The sequence below is a fragment of the Oratosquilla oratoria genome, chromosome 36, assembly GCF_046742065.1.
Source record: "Oratosquilla oratoria isolate Oo_2021 chromosome 36, ASM4674206v1, whole genome shotgun sequence".
Lineage (NCBI taxonomy): Eukaryota > Metazoa > Arthropoda > Malacostraca > Stomatopoda > Squillidae > Oratosquilla > Oratosquilla oratoria.
The window spans coordinates 48,285,728-48,304,173 of record NC_134812.1 but is presented as its reverse complement, the minus strand read 5'-3'; the positions used below and the strand labels follow the sequence as shown (position 1 = coordinate 48,304,173).

The 18,446-nt window shown below is 38.1% G+C and overlaps 1 protein-coding gene across 1 annotated transcript in view; it reads left to right on the top strand.

Moving 5' to 3' along the window:
* The window catches only part of LOC143018994 (large neutral amino acids transporter small subunit 2-like), a 107,172-nt gene that overhangs the window by 654 nt on the left and 88,072 nt on the right, over positions 1–18,446 (top strand). Inside the window, exon 2 of the mRNA XM_076174700.1 lies at positions 7,093–7,242. Coding sequence (XP_076030815.1) covers positions 7,093–7,242 — 150 coding nt within the window. The remainder of the gene's footprint in view (positions 1–7,092; positions 7,243–18,446) is intronic.

Sequence of the window (18,446 nt, the reverse complement as noted above, 5' to 3'; positions counted from 1 at the left end):
ATGTGGGTGACGCAAAGAAGGTGGCTGCATTCTTCACGTTGGCGGGACCTAAAATCTTTGGATTGGCTAGGGATTTGCTCTCTCCTGCAAAACCGGAAGAGTACTTAAGATAAAGTTCTTGATATGCTTAGGACACACTACAAACCTACGCCTGTTCTTATCTATGAACGCTATAAAATCTATTCTCGTGCCCAGAAGTCTAATGAGTCCGTAAAGGATTTTGTAGCTGCGTTGAAAGCTCTTGCCCACATTTGTAAGTTTGGGACAACGTTATCTCAGATGCTTTGTGATAGATTTGTAATGGGTCTTGCTAGTGATAAAATTCAGCAAATATTGTTGACTGAGTCTGATTTAACCTTTGAGAAAGCTGTTAGTATGGCTACAGCTAGGGAGACGGCATCGAAGGATGTTCAAGCTATGGCTAGTGGCTCAGTTCATTATGTACCTAGTAAGCAGCCGGGTCCTAAGAAGACTTCTACCTCAAATTCTAATTCTAGTATAGTTTCTAAGAGCTATCCTTATAGTAAGACAAAATCCACTAATGTTTCCAGTGCTAGAATGTTCCTAAGACTCCTTGTTCAGGGTGTGGTAAATTGCATTGGAAGCGTGATTGTCCTTTCAAGAATGCTTCATGTCATTTGTGTAAACAGAAGGGGCACCTTAAGAAGATGTGTTACACATCGAAGTCTAAGACTACTCCATCGAAGAGTAACGTAAACTTTACTGACTGTAACAAGTTGCCCACGGAGTCCTCAGTTGATTCCAGTTATGAATATATGCTATTTCAGAAAATGTAAGTGACGAGCATATCATGGTGGATGTCACCCTAGATTCAGTACGTGTTCCTATGGAGATGGACACAGGCACTACTTGTTCTTTAATGCCTCGATGTCAGTATGAGGGTTTTTGGCCTGTGGAATCAGAACGTCCTCCGCTAAATGCATCTCTTACAGTGGTGAATGCGTATGGAGGTACACCTCTAAAGGTATTGGGAGACATAACTGTCTCTGCTAAACTTGAAGATGGTTCCTCAGTAGATGCGACAAAGTTGGTTGTAGTCGAAGGGAAAGGTCCATGTTTAATGGGTAGAGTTCTCATGAGGAGGCTAGGCCTGTTAAAGGATGCTAATAAACTCTCAGCTGGTTCTGCTATTGTTACGTCTGTTGCATGATTTTCCTGAACTCTTTTCAGAGGGGTTAGGGTGCTATAAGGAACGTCAGTTCACTATAGAGGTTGATCAGTTGGTCCCACCAAAGTTTGTAAAGCACGTACTGTTCCGTACACACTCAGAGCTAAGATTGATCAGGAGATTGACAGACTCCTTGAAGAAGGTATTATCTCTCCGGTGACTAATAGTTCTTGGGCCGCACCGGTAGTTCCAGTAGTGAAGACTAATGGTAAGATTCGGTTGTGTGAAGACTATAAACTTACTGTAAATCGAGCTGCTAGACTCGACACTTACCCTATTCCGACTCTTGATGATTTAATCAGTGGATTAAGTGGAGGTAAAGTTTTCTCAAAGTTGGACATGTCTCAGGCATATGCTCAACTATGCCTTGACGAGGATTCTAAGAAGTACACTGTAATTAACACACATTGTGGTCTTTTCCGATATAATAGGTTGAGTTTTGGGATTTCTGCAGCTCCTGGAATTTTCCAACGGGCGATGGAGCAACCCTGAAAGATTTACCGGGGGTGTTCGTGTATCTCGATGATATTCTAATCACCGGGGCTAGTGAGGTTGAACACTGAGAACGACTAAGAACAGTCCTAGCAACCCTTCAATCGGCTGGGTTGAGATTGAGCATTGAGAAGAGTACTTTAGGTGTTCCATGTGTAACATATTTGGGTTACAAGATAGATAAGGAAGGAATACATCCTACTAAGGATAAAGTTCAGGCTCTTGCAGATGCACCTGCACCTACTGTTTCTCAATTGAGATCCTTTCTAGGGCTACTAAACTTCTACCGAAGGTTTATATCTCAAGCTTCCTCTAAGTTGACACCTTTAAATAACTTACTAAAAGCTAAAACTCCATGGGTCTGGACTCTGGGGTAAGGAACAAAAATCTGCATTCTCCGCATGTAAGGAGACTATTGGAATCAAAAGCGCTGGTACATTTTGATCCAAAACAACCGTTAGTAGTTGTAGCTGATAGCAGCTCATATGGTATAGGAGCTGTACTATGTCATCTAATAGATGGTGAGGAGAGACCTATCTGTTTTGCCTCTCGCACTCTAACGTCTTCAGAGCGAAACTATGCTCAGCTAGAGAAAGAGGCACTAGCTATTTTCTATGCTTTGCGCAAATTTCACAATTATTTGTGGGGTCAGAATAATTTTGATGTTATTACTGGTCATAAACCCTTGTTAGGAATCTTTTTACCTAATAAAATTATTCCTCCTATGTCTTCAGGACGAATCCAACGTTGGTCATTGCTACTCCAAGCTTATAAGTTTACATTACGTCATCGGTCGGGTGCACTCCTTGGTACCACTGACATACTTAGTCGTCTTCCTTTGATGTCTACTACAGATTCCACTCCAGTGCTTGCTGATTGGACTAACTTAGTACATTTTCTAGAATCTTCACCCGTAGGTAGTGGAGATATCAAAGAACATACTCGGAAAGACCCTACTCTATCGAAGGTCATGCGCTTTTGTGAATTAGGTTGGCCTTCTAATACTAAGACTTTGAATAGTTTGGAATTTACTCCTTTTATCAGAAGGGATGAACTTTCTATCCAAGATGGTTGTTTTGTGGGGTTCTCGTGTGGTTGTTCCTCCAAAATTGAGAACTAGGCTAATGGAAGAACTTCACATGGGTCACTCAGGCTCATCACGCATGAAGGAACTTGCCCGTAGCTATGTTTGGTGGCCAAATTTGGATAAGGATTTAGAAGAATTGACAAATTCTTGTCAAGAGTGTTTAGCTCTCAGAACTATGCCTTCTAAGGCAGAGCTACACCCTTGGGAATGGCCTGATTGCCCATGGCATCTTCACGTTAACTATACGGGTCCTATAGATGGTCGCTATTTTACAGTAATAGTGGACGCTCACTCGAAGTGGGTGGACGTTTATCCTACTTCTGGTACTACAAGTAAGGAAACTATCAAGTGCTTGCGACACTCCTTTTCTAGATTTGGACTTCCAGTGTCAATTGTATCGAACAATGGTCCATGTTTTATATCTCAGGAGTTCAAAGAATTTTGTAATAATTCAGGTATTAGGCACATCACTACAGCAGTATACAAACCTACCAATGGTTTGGCAGAGAAAATGGTACAAACTCTCAAGAAGGCCATACGTACCTCTAAGTCAGCTATTCAGGATACTCTGGATAGATTTTTATTTAATTATAGATTAACTCCGCATTCTACGACTGGTGTCTCACCAGCCGAGTTGATGTTTGGCAGACGCCTCCGCTCGCGTCTGGACCTTTTATGGCCTGCAGATGGTGTCTTCTAGAGTATCTAAGAAACAGCAAGCACAAAAGAAAGAACATACTAATGCTCCTCGATCTATACACCTCTCACCTGAATCACCAGTGATGATTCGCAACTATGTCCCTAATGGTTCTAAGTGGATCCCTTCTACAGTCGTAAAACAAACTGGTCCTTTGTCCTATCAGTGTTCAGTGCCTTCTGGTAAGATAGTAAAGAGGCATCAAGACCAAATTATAACTAGAACAATTACTCCTCCACCTGAACAAAGTTCACCAGTGACTACTTCAATTAGTTCCTCTGCAAAACTTCCTATTTCAGAAGCAACTATGATAGCTCATCCTTCTCCACCTAGACAAGGAAATGTCAAACCTAATAGTATATCTTCCCCGTCTCCTAATTTGCGACAGTCCTCTAGGTATAGGAGACCTGTTGTGAAATTAGATTTGTAACTTGTTACTAAAAATGGGGGAAGGGAAGGGATGGGAGTATTTTAAATGGGGAAATTCTTGCATCTAAAGGGAGGGAGAGATATTTTGACTAATGGTGGAGGGGTGCAGTAGCGTCAGTTAAACTCGCTACTAAAAACACGAAACAAATGAACGACGCTTTCGGACGTAGAGAGCGCGCGGACGACAGCCCGGCGTTAGCAGAACGGATCAGTCAGTCGAGCACAGTACAGTCAGTTGCTAAGAGCACTCCAGTTGGGTAGCAGTATATCGCCTACCAAATTAACTTATACTTAACTACTTACACGTTGACACATAAGACGCCGGTAAGACAATCCGGAGACAGGTACGTAAGACATTGTGGACGATTATGACTAAACAGACTTACACTTTTGCGTACCGGCTTTCCGCGATTGCTCCTACTGGCCCCTACCTCTTCTATGGGACCTGTGCCTACCGTAAGTAATTGGTAAATTGGTACCTATCGTTAATGTTTCCTAATCCTATTCATTATATGCGGGTACAATCCTGCACACATCTTAGTATTAAAGTCCACTTCCCATTTCTGACTCCAGTTCCATACCTTATTCAGGTCTTCCTGCAGTGCTTCAGTCCTTATCAGTTTCTACTTTCCTTAACAGTTTGGCGTCGTCTGCAAAGAAGCTCGTGTAACATTTCACATCCTCGTCCATGTCATTCACATAAATAGCAAACATTATTGGTACCAATACAGATCCTTGCAGTACTCCACTGATCACTGGTGTTCTGATATTTCTTTGTTGTTGTAAACTCACTCATGTGGGGAGATTGCTTATTATCTTCGTCCCAATTTTGTATTTTCTCTCTGGTGAAGACAGATTTAAAGTGATTGTTCATGACTTCGGCCATTTCTAATTCTTCTGTGTATTCTATATTCCCTTGGTGTAATTTCACCATTTCCTGTTTGTTTTTAAGTTTACCATTCACATATCAATAGAATAGTTTGAGTTGATCTTTGCTGCATTTATCTATAATATCCTTTTCATGGTTCCTTTTCTCCTCTCTTCTCACTTTGACATACTCATTTCTGTAGTTTATATAAATTTGCCATTTACTAGGTTTTTTATCTTTTCTCCACCTTTTCCAAGCTTTGTCCCTTCTGTCTTTTGCCTCACTGCATCTTTTGTTGAACCAACATTTAATGTACTCTCTCGCTTTTGTCTTGTTACATGCCTGTTTACCACCTCATTATAATTTTCCATAAAGATATTCCATTTCTCATCCACTTTTGTCCCATATAGAATTTATCCCAGTTTGCATTCCGGAAGAATATCTTTAGTTTTGCAAAGTCCGTTTTGTTGTACATCAATCTTCCTTTCCTATGCTCTTCATTTCTCTCCATGTCTATTTCCTTTAGTACAGTTTCGATGAGTATATGGTCACTCTTTCCAATTGGTGTCTTGTAATGGATTTTGTGTCTTTTAGTTTGTCATTTACATATCTGTAAAATAGTTTAGGTTGGTGGTGGTTGGTGAGTTTTGGATTAAGAGGCCTAGATGTATTGCATATTTCATTATGTATTGTATATTACATAGTATATATTACATGCTATGTGGTACTTGTTATATGTACATATTTTCTGTTGTATGTTATACATCATATATGATTTTCTTGAATCACCATTTTTTCATGGCATGAACACCTTTATTACTATCATGCATTGTATATATTTCATAGTGTAGCAGAGACCACCTACAGTCATACAGGATGGACATTGGATAAAGTCTATCTCCCTTCCATCGCCTGTCACCTGTCTTCTTCAAAATCCATCTACCTTCTCATCTCCATCTGGAGGTGTAGCCTTGAGGGGCAGGTACTCAGTCTTCAGATTGGGATCAACTTTGACTGTATTTCTAGCACTGTTTAACATAAGAGAGCTGACAACTGGCAACAGCTCCCCACCCACTACTACTATAATCCAGTGACATAGAAACAATCCTGCTCTGGTACAACACAGACAACAGTCAAACTTTTTTCAGAGATCTATAGGTGGGGCACAGCATCGATGCCAGTCATTATGGGGCTTTGGGTTTCCATTCAGTGGTACTTGGGGCAACAGTACCTTTGTATGTCTTACTGTACACCTGTTGGGCCAAAAGCCTGTCAGCTTTTCTTCTTCATACTTTCTATTTACTTTTATTTAAATAGAGTTCATGTCTTTCCACATCTTATATTTTTGTCTTTCTTTTGGAGTGAAATTCTTATCCCATTGGTCCTCTTATGGCGTCTTGACTTAGACCTTGTTGTGTTCAATCAAAACTTCTCTTTGGCTATCTCTGTTCCGCCATTCTGTGAACATATACATACCCTTGGATTGTATTTCACTCTTTTTATAGGTACCAATGGCAGGTACCTGCAAGTGGAAATCCCACAAGAGATGTCAAAATTAACCATCTTCCTGATGTTTATATTCAAAATCTGTTGGAACCCTTACCTTCATGAAGTGATGTAGCCTCAAGGGGCTGACCTTCAGTCTCTAGATTGGGCCCAGGATCTCTATCACCTTTTCACACATGGAGAACTGACATCCAATGACTGCTTCTCTCCTCCTATTGCTACAAGCCAGCAATGTGGAAACAGTCCCATACTAATACAACATAAACAACAGTACCATGTTTCTTCCCAGAGATCTATGGATGGGTCAAAGGATTGTTGCCAGTCACTATAGGACTGCAGGTTTCTCAGCAACAGTTACTGTTGTCTGTGACTTGGCTTTGGTATTATCATGGATAAGGGAAATGTTAAATCCTAAATGGGGTCTCAGTGGATTGAGACATCTGTTATTTGAAAATTTTAATCAACACAATAAGGAGATGTCTTACATTGTAATAATTCTTATGTAAAACCTAAGGAAATCATCTTTCCAAAGTGTTTCATAGACTTTACTGTATTGAAAATTATTATGAGGTAGGAGAACTTAGGAATGATAATGACATAATAACCTGTTTGATTGTCAGTAACCATGAATATTTTCAAATATTCTTTACTTTCTAGCCTTTATCAAATACATTTAGTTCACTGAATTTTCTCTTTATTGAAAAAGAACTGTACACATTGTTCTCAAAAATAAATAGAAATATAGTAATTTCTATTGTTTTCATTGTTGTAGAGTAACAGTTTGATGTAGCTTTTGATTTATTTGTTTATTTTTTTCTTTACAGGGGATGATGACTCTATTTATGCTGATAACTTCTGATGTATATGTTCTCATCAACTACACATCCTTCTCCGAGTCCCTCTTCATTCTTTGCTCAATTGCAGCTTTGCTCTGGTTGAGGTACAAAAGGGCTGATATACACAGACCTATTAAGGTAATGAACTCTTTATGTAAAAAGTTATAGCAATATGTATATCTTAAGTTTGTATAAGTGTAAACATACACAAAAGGCCTGATATACACAGAAGTATTAAGGTAATGAAAAACTTTATGTAAAAATTATAGCAATATCTATTTCATGATTAATCAACATATTTGTGTTTATATCTTATGTGTATAGTTGTAAATACACACACGCATGCATATTACATCCAAAACTGGAATGTGTCAATAGTATGGTCTCCACACACACACAGTAAAGGATAAAAGCAAGATCAAGAGAATACAAAGGCAGCAACCATACTGGTCCCCAGCTTGACAGATAAACCATATGAGGAAAAACTAATAGCACTAAGTTTGGCAAATTTGAAAGATGGAAGAAAAAGAGGTGATATGATTACAGTAATCAGGTCACTAAAGAGGATTTTACTCACAGAAGACAGAAAGAATTAGCAAGAAATGTTTTGGGAGTAGTACAAGATGAAGAGTAAGAATTAGAAAACGAAATAGAGGAAGTGCACAGAATGGGAAAGATGTAGAAGGAAATTGACCCCTAAAGATCAAATTGAGGTCGCAAAGGACAGCAGAAGAGATGCTAACAAGAACAGTAACGTTAGTAAATACTGATAACTATAAAGATGTGTGGGTAAAAGGAGATATGAACCTTGTGGAAAGAGAGAGGACATTAAGAAGCAAAGCTAAAGAAAAATATGAGAAAAAAATGGAGACTGAGAAAAGAAGTTCTTTTGGAGAGTGCTAAGACATGAAAGTGAGAAAATGGTATGTTCAAGAAAAGGAAACAAAAGGAACAGAGAACAAAAAGGAGAGTGCAGAAAATTAAAAGTGGCTTATACTAATATAAATGGATTAATTTGAGGATTAAACAAACTTATGATTACTTGCCAGATGCAAAGCCATACATAATGGGAATAGTAGAGATAAAATTATGGGGTCCACTATCACCAGAGTTGGAAATAGAGGAAAAACATGGTGGAGTCATGTTCTTGGCTAAGAAAAATTTAAATGTTATGAAGGTTACAAATGGAAGGAACAATGTGGAAATCACAATAAGAGTTGAAGATAATGACATAAAAAAGTGTTTGTGGTGATTTATGTACCCCCAAAAATGGTTATTGGAGAGAGAGATTACCCTAAAATGTTAGAAGATACAAGGATTTCATTAGTTGGGGTACTGAAAGATGAGGAAATGTGGTACTTATGGGAGATTTTAACTGCAAAGAAATATTTTGGGAGATGACAGTGAAAGGTGGAGAGGAATGATGAGGAAATGTATTACTTGACATGACTATGGAATATACAATGACACAATAGGTAAAGGGAAACACCAGATATAGAAATAATGAAGAACCATTGAGACTAGATTTATTCTTTGGCAGAACCTGAAATTGTGGATAAAATTGAATACAAGATACCAATAGGGAAGAGTGACCATATATTACTTGAGATAGAAGTGAAGGAGGAAATATATATGGAGAGAAAAGAGATTGGTATATAATAAAATGGATTTTGTGAATGACATGGACGAGTGTGGACAGTTACATGAGCATCTTTGCTGATTTACCTAGTTGTATTTTGTGGGAAGGGGAGCTATGCTCGTGGTGTCCCGCCTTTGTATCTTGCAGTGTCTAGTTTGCTTTTAAACTCATGAATGGTTTTTGCGCATACTATTTCTTTATCCAGTTTGTTCGAAGTGTCCACTACTCTGTCAGTTCTCTTCTGTAGCTATGTTTTTTTATTTTCTTTCCATGTCCTCTTGTGTTTCTCTTGTCCCAGTTTAGTAAGTCCTCTCTATCGAGTATCTCTGTGCCTTTCATGATTCTGTAGATGGTCAGTAGGTCACCTCTCTTCATTGTTCCAGCATCAGTATCTCCAGTTTAGCCAATCTCTCCTCATATGATAGGTTTGCAAGTGCAGGTGCCATTTATGTTGCTGCTCTCTGGATTCTTTCTATTTTTTTTATTTTTATTTTTTTATTCTTTTTTGGTACTGGGTGACCACAATGTCGCCACATATTCTAGTCTAGGCCTTATCAATGTAACTAATATTTTTTTTATCATGTCTTCATCCAAGTATGCAAATGCCACTTTTATTGATCTTAGCAAGTTGTAAGCCTCCCTGACAATTTAGTTAATCTGTTTATCATAGGACAAGTCGTTCATGATAATTACCCCCAAATCTTTTTTGGATCCTACCTTCTTTACCTCCTTGGTTCCAATTGTATATTTTCCTGATATTCTGGTTTTGCATTTTCACCCCGTCCTCTCCTTTATGCATGGGGGACGGAGAGGGGGGTTGTCGATTTAATGAAGCGGCCTTGCTGTGGATGTGCTGTGTGGATGTGCGACATTGCTTCTGACCCAGGGCAGTGGACAAGGTGCAGGGATGACCTGTCATCCAGGAGGTGCTAAGATGAGAGGGAGGTTGGAGGGGTGTGGAGTGTATTCAGGGATGGAATGGGTGGGAATGATTTTATGCCTTTTCCTTTTTGGCTACCTCCCTTGTAAGGGGGAAAAAGCCTTGGTATATGTATGTATGTTTGCTTTTTCCAAACTCCATTATGCTACACTTCTTAGTATTAAAGTCCACTTCCCATTTGACTCCAGTTCCATACCTTATTCAGGCCTTCCTGCAGTGCTTCAGTCTCTGTTTCTACTTTCCTTAACAGTTTGGCATCGTCTGCAAAGAAGCTCGTGTAACATTTCACATCCTCGTCCATGTCATTCACATAAATAGCAAACATTATTGGTGCCAATACAGATCCTTGCAGTACTCCACTGATCACCTCTTTCCAATCTGAATATTTTTCTCTGAGCACTACTCTCATCTTTCTACCAGTCAGGAAGTCCTCCATCCATTTTAGTAGGTTCCCTTGTATTCCTCCTATGTGTTTCAGTTTTTTTTTTTAGTAATTTTCTGTGTGGTACTTTGTCAAAAGCTTTTTGCAAGTCTAGAAAGGCACAATCAACCCATCCATTTCTTTCTTGCACTGTCTATTAGTCATGAGTAGAAGCATATCAAGTTTGTGGTGCATGATCTTCCTTGTCTGAACCCAAATTGTCTTGGGTTTATTATGTTGTCTTCCAGATGTTTTACCCATCTATTCTTGATGATTTTCTCACAAATTTTGGCTATAGTGCTTGTTAGTGATGCTGGCCTATAGTTGGTGGGTTCTTCCTTGTTTCCTCCTTTATATATTGGTACAATGTTAACATTTTTTCCAGTCTTTAGGTATCTTTCCTTCTTTGAGTGAGCTATTTATTATGTTGTGTATTTTGTCCGTTAGTTCTTCTTTGCATTCCTTTAGAATCCAATTTGCAATTCCATCTGGGCCATGTGATTTTCTGACGTCAAGTTTTGATAGGTGTTCTGATATTTCTTTGTGTTGTAAACTCTCATGTGAGGAGATTGCTTGTTATTATCTACATCCCAATTTTGTATTTTCTCTCTGGTGAAGACAGATTTAAAGTGATTGTTCATGACTTCGGCCATTTCTAATTCTTCTGTGTATTCTATATTCCCTTGGTGTAGTTTCACCATTACCTGTTTGTTTTTAAGTTTACCATTCACATATCGATAGAATAGTTTGGGTTGATCTTGGCATTTATCTATAATATCCTTTTCATGGTTCCTTTTCTCCTCTCTTCTCACATTAACATACTCATTTCTATAGTTTATATAAATTTGCCATTTACTAGGTTTTTTATCTTTTCTCCACCTTTTCCAAGCTTTGTCCCTTCTGTCTTTTGCCTCACTGCATCTTTTGTTGAACCAACATTTAATGTACTCTCTCGCTTTTGTCTTGGTACATGCCTGTTTACCTCTTCAGTGTAATTTTCCATCAAGATATTCCATTTCTAATCCACTTTTGTACCTTCCATATAGAATTTATCCCAGTTTGCATTCCGGAAGAATATCTTCAGTTTTGCAAAGTCCGTTTTGTTGTACATCAATCTTCCTTTCCTATGCTTTTCATTTCTCTCCATGTCTATTTCCTTTAGTACAGTTTCGATGAGTATATGGTCACTCTTTCCAATTGGTGTCTTGTAATAGATTTTGCCCACAATTTCAGGTTCTGTTGTAAATATTAAATCTAGGTTCGACGGCTCTTCATTGCTTCTGTGTCTGGTGTTTTCACTAACCCATTGGGTCAATGTGTATTCCATGGTCATATCCAGCAGTACATTACCCCACAAGTCGTCTCCTCCTTGCACTGTCATGTTATCCCAACAAATTTCTTTGCAATTGAATTCCCCCATAATTACCAGATTACCCCTGCCCATTAGTATCTCATTTAGTGATTTCCTATCTTTTAGCATTTTTGTATGTTCATTCTCTATCCAAGCGTTCGTTTTTGGGGGCACATAGGTCACCACAAACTTTCTACTTTTCATATTCTTGCCTTCAACTTTTATTATGATCAGTTCAACATTACCTTTGCCCTCCACAATTTTTGTCACGTTTAAGTCTTTCTTGGCCAAGAACATGACTCCTCCCTGTTTCTTGTCCCTGTTTTTTATCCAGTAATTATATAATCCTTGTCCAATAACAATGGATGGTATTTCACCTCTTAGTTTAGTCTCTACAATTCCCATTATGTCTGGTTTTACTTCTAGTGGGTAATCATTGAGTTCGTTCAGACCTGACATTAATCCATCAATGTTAGTATAGGCCACTTTTAATTTTCTTCTTCCTCCATTATTTTTTCTGTCTTTGGTTTTTTCGTTTTGATGTGCCATTTCCTCAATCTCATGTCGATTACTCTCCAATGGAATTCCTTGCTTTTTGTATGTTCTCTTCTAGTGCTTTTCCCTTTCCTTCTTCTCTTAGTGACTTTTCTTTTTCTAATTCCTCAGTATTCATTTCTCTTTTTATCCATATCTTATTGTACTTTTCACTCCTTGCCAAGTTGCCTATTTTTTCAAATATGTCTTCTACTACCATCTGTGACCTTAATTTTGTCTTTAGAGGTCGATTTCTATCCTTAGAATAGCGACCGATTTTATGTCTTGTCCAGGTCTTTGCCTGCATCTCGGTCTCCCCCCCTGAATTTCATTTAGGATTTCTACTGCTGTCTCTTTTTCTTTTTCTCGTGTACCTTGCCAATCCCTGTTTTTCTTTTAGCCCATATACCACAATACATTTTTTCCTATCTACTGTATCTGACCCAATTAGCTTTTTCATTAATCATTTGGATAATTGTCTTTTGCATTATCCTGCATTTGCTGTTTGACTATTTCTTTGAAAGCAATTTCCTTATTTTCAATGTTTTCCTTTCACTGATGATGCAAAGTTGTTGAGAAAAGTGAGAACTGAAATAGACTGAGTCACTGCAGAGAGATCTGAACAAACTCTGGGAATGGAGTCAGAAGTGGGAAGTGGACTTCAATAAAAAGAAATGTAGTACAGTGGAATTTGGAAAAAAATAAAAATAGGATATCAGGACAATATAAAATAAGTGAAAAGGAAGTAAATTGAGATTTGAAAAAGACCTGGGTGTAATCATCAAAAAGGATATGTCACCTGATAAACAGATAAACAAATTAGTTGGAGAAACCTACAACTTGCTGAGATCAATAAAAGTGGCATTTACTTGGATGAAGAAATGGTGAAGAAAATACTAATCACACTGATAAGGCCAAGACTGGAGTATGCAGCAACACTATGGTCACCCAGCACCAAAGACAATATAAGAAAAATTGAGAGAATCCAAAGAGCAACTATGAAGATGGCCCCTGCACTTTCAGTACTGTCATATGAAGAGAGAATGTCAAAACTAGTTACCGTCCCTGGAACAAAGAAGAAAAAGAGGAGACCTCTTGACTATTTATAGAATCATGAGAGGTATGGACGTCCTTGATAGAAAAAACTTATTGAATTGGTATATGAGAAATACAAGGGGACAGGGAAGGAAGGTCAAAAAGGACAGTTATAAGAGACCTGAAAAAGAACAGGTTTCCCCACAGAGTGGTGGATATATGGAACAAACAAGACAAAACAATAGTGTGTGCAAAAACCATACACAAATTCACAAATTTAAGAGCAATTTAGGTACTGTGCGATACAGAGATGGGACACCATGAGTGTAGCTCCCTTCCCGTAAGATACAACTAGGTAAATACTAGATAAATACACACACACACCAAAAACTCAACCCTATTCAAGAATTCAAGAACAAACTTGATGCTGAAAAATACAAAGACAGATCACTATGAGCATAGCTCCCCTGTATAATACAACTAGGTAAATACACACTAAAACGTAAACAAGAAATAGTAAAACTTATGTAAGAAAATCACATGGCCCGGACAGAATTACAAACTGGATACTAAAAGAATGTATAGATGAACTAATGGACAAAATATATAAGGTAATAGATTGCTCACTCAAAGAAGGAAAGGTACTGGAAGACTGGAAAAATGCCAATATCAAACCAATATACAAAGGGAGAAACAAGGAAGATACAACAAACTATAGACTGGTCTCCCTTATAAGTACAATAGCCAAAATTTGTGAGGAAGTTATCAAGAGTAAATGGACAAAACATCTGGAGAACAGAATACTAAATCCAGGACAATTCAGATTTAGACAGGGAAGGTCATCTGCCACAAATTTAATCAGTATCTATTCAAGGTTAATAGATATAATACAAGAAAGGGACAAATGGGCAGACTGTGCTTTCTGGGACTTACAAAAGGCATTTGATAAAGTACATACATGCATACACCAAAGGCTTTTTCACCCTTACTCGGAAAGCCAAAAAAACAAAGGCTAAAAACCACTCCCACCCATTCCATCCCTAACAGGTAGTCGTCGACTTACGACCTATGCAACTTACGACTGATCGACTTTACGACCACGAGATGGTGCAATAATATCAAACATGTAATAGTAATAGAATTGCAATGTTATGGCTGGCAGTGCAATACTATTACTCTGCACGCCGCGAGACGCGAGTACGATAGTTTTGGCAGGCTGCCGGCAGCGTCAGCATCCCAGCCAGCTAAATATTCTTTCATTTTGTTTGTTTGAAGGAAAAAAGTTTCCTAATTTTGCATTGCATTTTGTATTTTTATATGTTTTGCAATTAATAAAATATAACAAACTTTTTATGCCTAGGCTAGTTTGTTGTTGATAACAATGTTTGGTACAGTACGTAAATGAAAAGAATGTGTTTTGAAATAAAAAAAATCCTAATTTTGCCTTACATTTTGTATTTTTATGTTTTGCAATTAATAAAATGTAACGGTATTTTTTATGCCTAGGCTGATGTCGATGACAAAATGTTCGGTACAGCATTTTGTATTTTTGTTTTGCGATATAAAATGTAACAGTAAACTGATTATGCCTAGTCTGTTGTCGATAACAATATTTTCAGTACAGTACGTAAACGAAAAGAATGTTTTGAATTTTTTTCCCCTAATTTTGCTTTACAATGATTTTAATGTAACCAACAAAAAAGTATTTGTAGGTCAAAGATGACAGGACTTTATTTAGTATGCGTAGGCCTAGGCCATGTTTCCTAATGAAAATGATAAAGTTAATGAATATTAAACAACATAGCTCAAAGATAATAAGATTCTATTCAGTATGCATACGTTTCCTAAAGAAAGTCTGATGGTAAAATAATAAAAAGGTTAACAAATATAGTATTAAATATCATAGGTCAAAGATAGGATTTTATTCAATATGCTTAGGCCCAGGCTACGTTTCCCAAAGAAAATCGGATGAAATTATAAAAAGGTTAAAAATACTATACAACATAGTTCAAAGATGCTAAGATTATTTCAGTATGCTAAATATAATATACAATATATATATATATATATATATATATATACATATATATATACATATATATATATATATATATATATATAAAGGGTAATATATACTGTATGTATATATATATATAGACCGACTTGCGTCCAGATCGACTTACGACTTGTCTGTCGGAACCAAACTCGGTCGTAAGTCGACGACTACCTGTACTCCACTCCCCTCCACCCTCTTCCCTCCCTCTTATCTTGGCACCTCCTGGATGACGGGTCATCCCTGCATCTCACCCACTGCCTTGGGATCAGAAGCTATGTCGCAAGACAGCACATCCACGGCAAGGCCACTTCATTAAATCGGCGACCCCCTACTCAGTCCCCTCATGCAGAAAAGAAGATGGGGAGAAATCCCATTAGGCTAATTCAGTTTATTTCCTACTCACACTCCAACACCCCCCATCCCCTATCCACTCCCCCTCATGCATCATAGCACCATCCACACACACCCACTCTCCATTCACCCCCATCCCCTGTCCTCTCCCAACCTTCACCAAAAGACAATACCCTACTGGATATGACTATCGAGTGTACACTAACACAATGGGTTAAGGAAAACACTAGATATAGATATAATGAAGAACCATCAAAACTAGACCTAATATTAACATCTGAGCCGGAAATTGTAAACAAAATGGAGTACAAAACACCTATTGGAAAAAGTGACCACATACTAATAGACTTTGAATTAAAAGATCAGTATAATATAGACAGAAATGGTAAACATAGAAAAGGTAGATTTATGTACAACAAAACGGACTTTGAAAAACTAAGAAAATTTTTCCAAAATGCAAATTGGGATAGGTTCACAAAAGAGGAAACAAATATGGAAGACAAGTGGAACATATTTAAAGAGAATTACAGAGAGGGAGTTAACAAATATGTACCAATAAAGAAGCATAGAGAGATGTATATAAAATGTTGGTTTAACAAAAGATGCAGTGAGGCTAAAGCTAGGAGAGATAAAGCCTGGAAAATATGGAAGAAAGACAGAAAAACATCCAAATGGCAAACATATAAAGTATTTAGAAACAAATATTAACATATGCAGGAAAGAAAAAAAGAATATGAAAGGGATATTATAGACAGATGTAAGGATCAACTGAAACTCTTTTACAGATATGTAAGTGACAAAATAAAGGACAAGCATGACATAGTAAAACTACGTGAAGGTGATGAGGAATACACAGATGATACAGAGATGGCAGATGTTATGATCAGACATTTCAAGTCTGTTTTTACAATCGAGAACTCTCAACCCTGGGAGGATGACCAGTTAGAAAGTTCACCAATGATGAAGGAAATAACAATAACTCGGAAGGAAATGAGAGATCAAATAAAAAGCCTGGATGTCAGAAAATCGCATGGACCGGATGAAATCGCAAATTTGATATTAAGAGTGCATAGATGAACTGACAGATAAAATACATAAGATAATAGACTTCTCATTAAGAGGGAAACCCCCCCCCCCCGAGGCCCAGTACTTTGTAGTGGGGGGGGCTTCTGTGTAGTAAGGATGGGCTGAGCTGTGCCAGCCAGGTGCAACCATACTGGAGAGGTCAGCCCCGAGCTACCAGACGAAAACTGAGCCAAAAGATTTTTTTTTTTTTTTCTTTGGGTGTGTGTGTGTGTGTGTGTAGTGAATAGATAGGGGGTCTCTCACCCTTTTCCTTTGTGAACTCCCCTATCCCTATTCTTCATATTTGCTACCCTACTCTCCTTTTTCACCATCTTTCTCTAATACGTGTTAAGGAAGGTTCTGGTATCTTGGTGCCTCCTAAACTAAATGTCTGAACCCAGTCAAGTGGGGATGTATACCGCGAGGTCACTACTCCCTGCGAGGGCCGAAAGCTCACCGACTGGGGAATGCATGTTTGCGAGGCAGGTACTAGGCTACCGACTTCCTTTCTCCCTATCCAATACACATGCAGAGTGACTACGCCGAACCCATCCTAAATGGGACAAAAAAAAAAAGAGGACAAATCCCGGGTTGACAAAGTCTCCAACTCACCTCTGAGGCCCTGCATGTGTAAATAGTCGTTTCTGGTACCTCCCGACTCTGCAGAGACTTTTCTTTTATTGCTTGCGGCATCAGGCAACTGCAGTATCTCCTATGCATTTCCCATTCTTTCTTAATATATGGTGTGGCCTCATAGATATACACGATCATGGCGTCTGTTCAAACTGACTATTCTAAACCCCCACCACTACCTGATCCTCCTCCTAAACCCCCCGATCCCTCTCCTAACATTGCCAATCCTAATGTTGATGGTATTGACTCAGCAAAAATAAAAACCCCAGTTGATGACTCCGGCTTGAAAAAGGACTTCTGTAAAATCAATCAATCAAATACTGCCCCCAATAGTCATAGAATCTTACATTTAAAATGTCTCTCTTGATAAGAGTTATACAGACTCGTATGAAAAGTTCCATAAATTTTGACAAATTAAAGAGATCAGAATTAAACTAACTGACAACTTTAAAGCTTGGCTAGTGTGGATCTCATTTCTTTCTAATCAGGATGCAGCTGCTGCCTGCTTGGATTATAATAATTGCAATGAGAATGAATCTTCGGCCCAACTTGTTGCTAGAGCGCCACCTAACCTGGATATCTTTTATCCAGAAAAGCCGGTAGAGGAAAGGAAGGAAAGTGTGCAGAGGCCTCCCAATCCAGCTAAGTGGCTTATTGTCACTCTTGCTAAAGAACGTGCTAACTTGTTCGAGTTTAGAAGATTCTTGAAGAGTCACCTTGGCTGTGGTAATTTGAATAACTCGCAGGTATCACGATTTGGAAGAAATTCCTTCCTAATTCATGTAAAATCTTATGAACAAGCTGCCATGGTGCTAAACTTGAAACAGAAATCGGACATTAAGGAAGTCAAACCCCACTCTACCTTTAGTTATGCCAAAGGGGTAATTTTTAATAGATCTGTATGACTTTGAAGAAGAAATTTTAGAAATGTGCCCAACTAATGTTTGGAAGGTTGCTAAAATCCCTCGTTCTTCTATGATTATCCTAAGTTTTTGTGGTGAAGATCTACCTCATTATGTAGAGATAGATATGTGCTCAGCCTGAGCATGGGGATTGTTCCCGCCCAACAGTTTGTATAAATTGTAAAGAAGAGCATGATGCCAGAGATAAGAACTGTGTAATTTATAAGGAACAGGAAATACTACTAAAAGCTCATGCAGAACATATAAGTGTAGGACATGCTAAAAGACTATTAAGTAATTCCAAAAGATACAGTGATGTTGTTAAAACAAATAGGAAAGTGGATCAGCCAACTGTAGAAGGCAATAGAAATAGAAATGCTAATATGAATTCTTCTGTTAACACTCAACCCAAGCC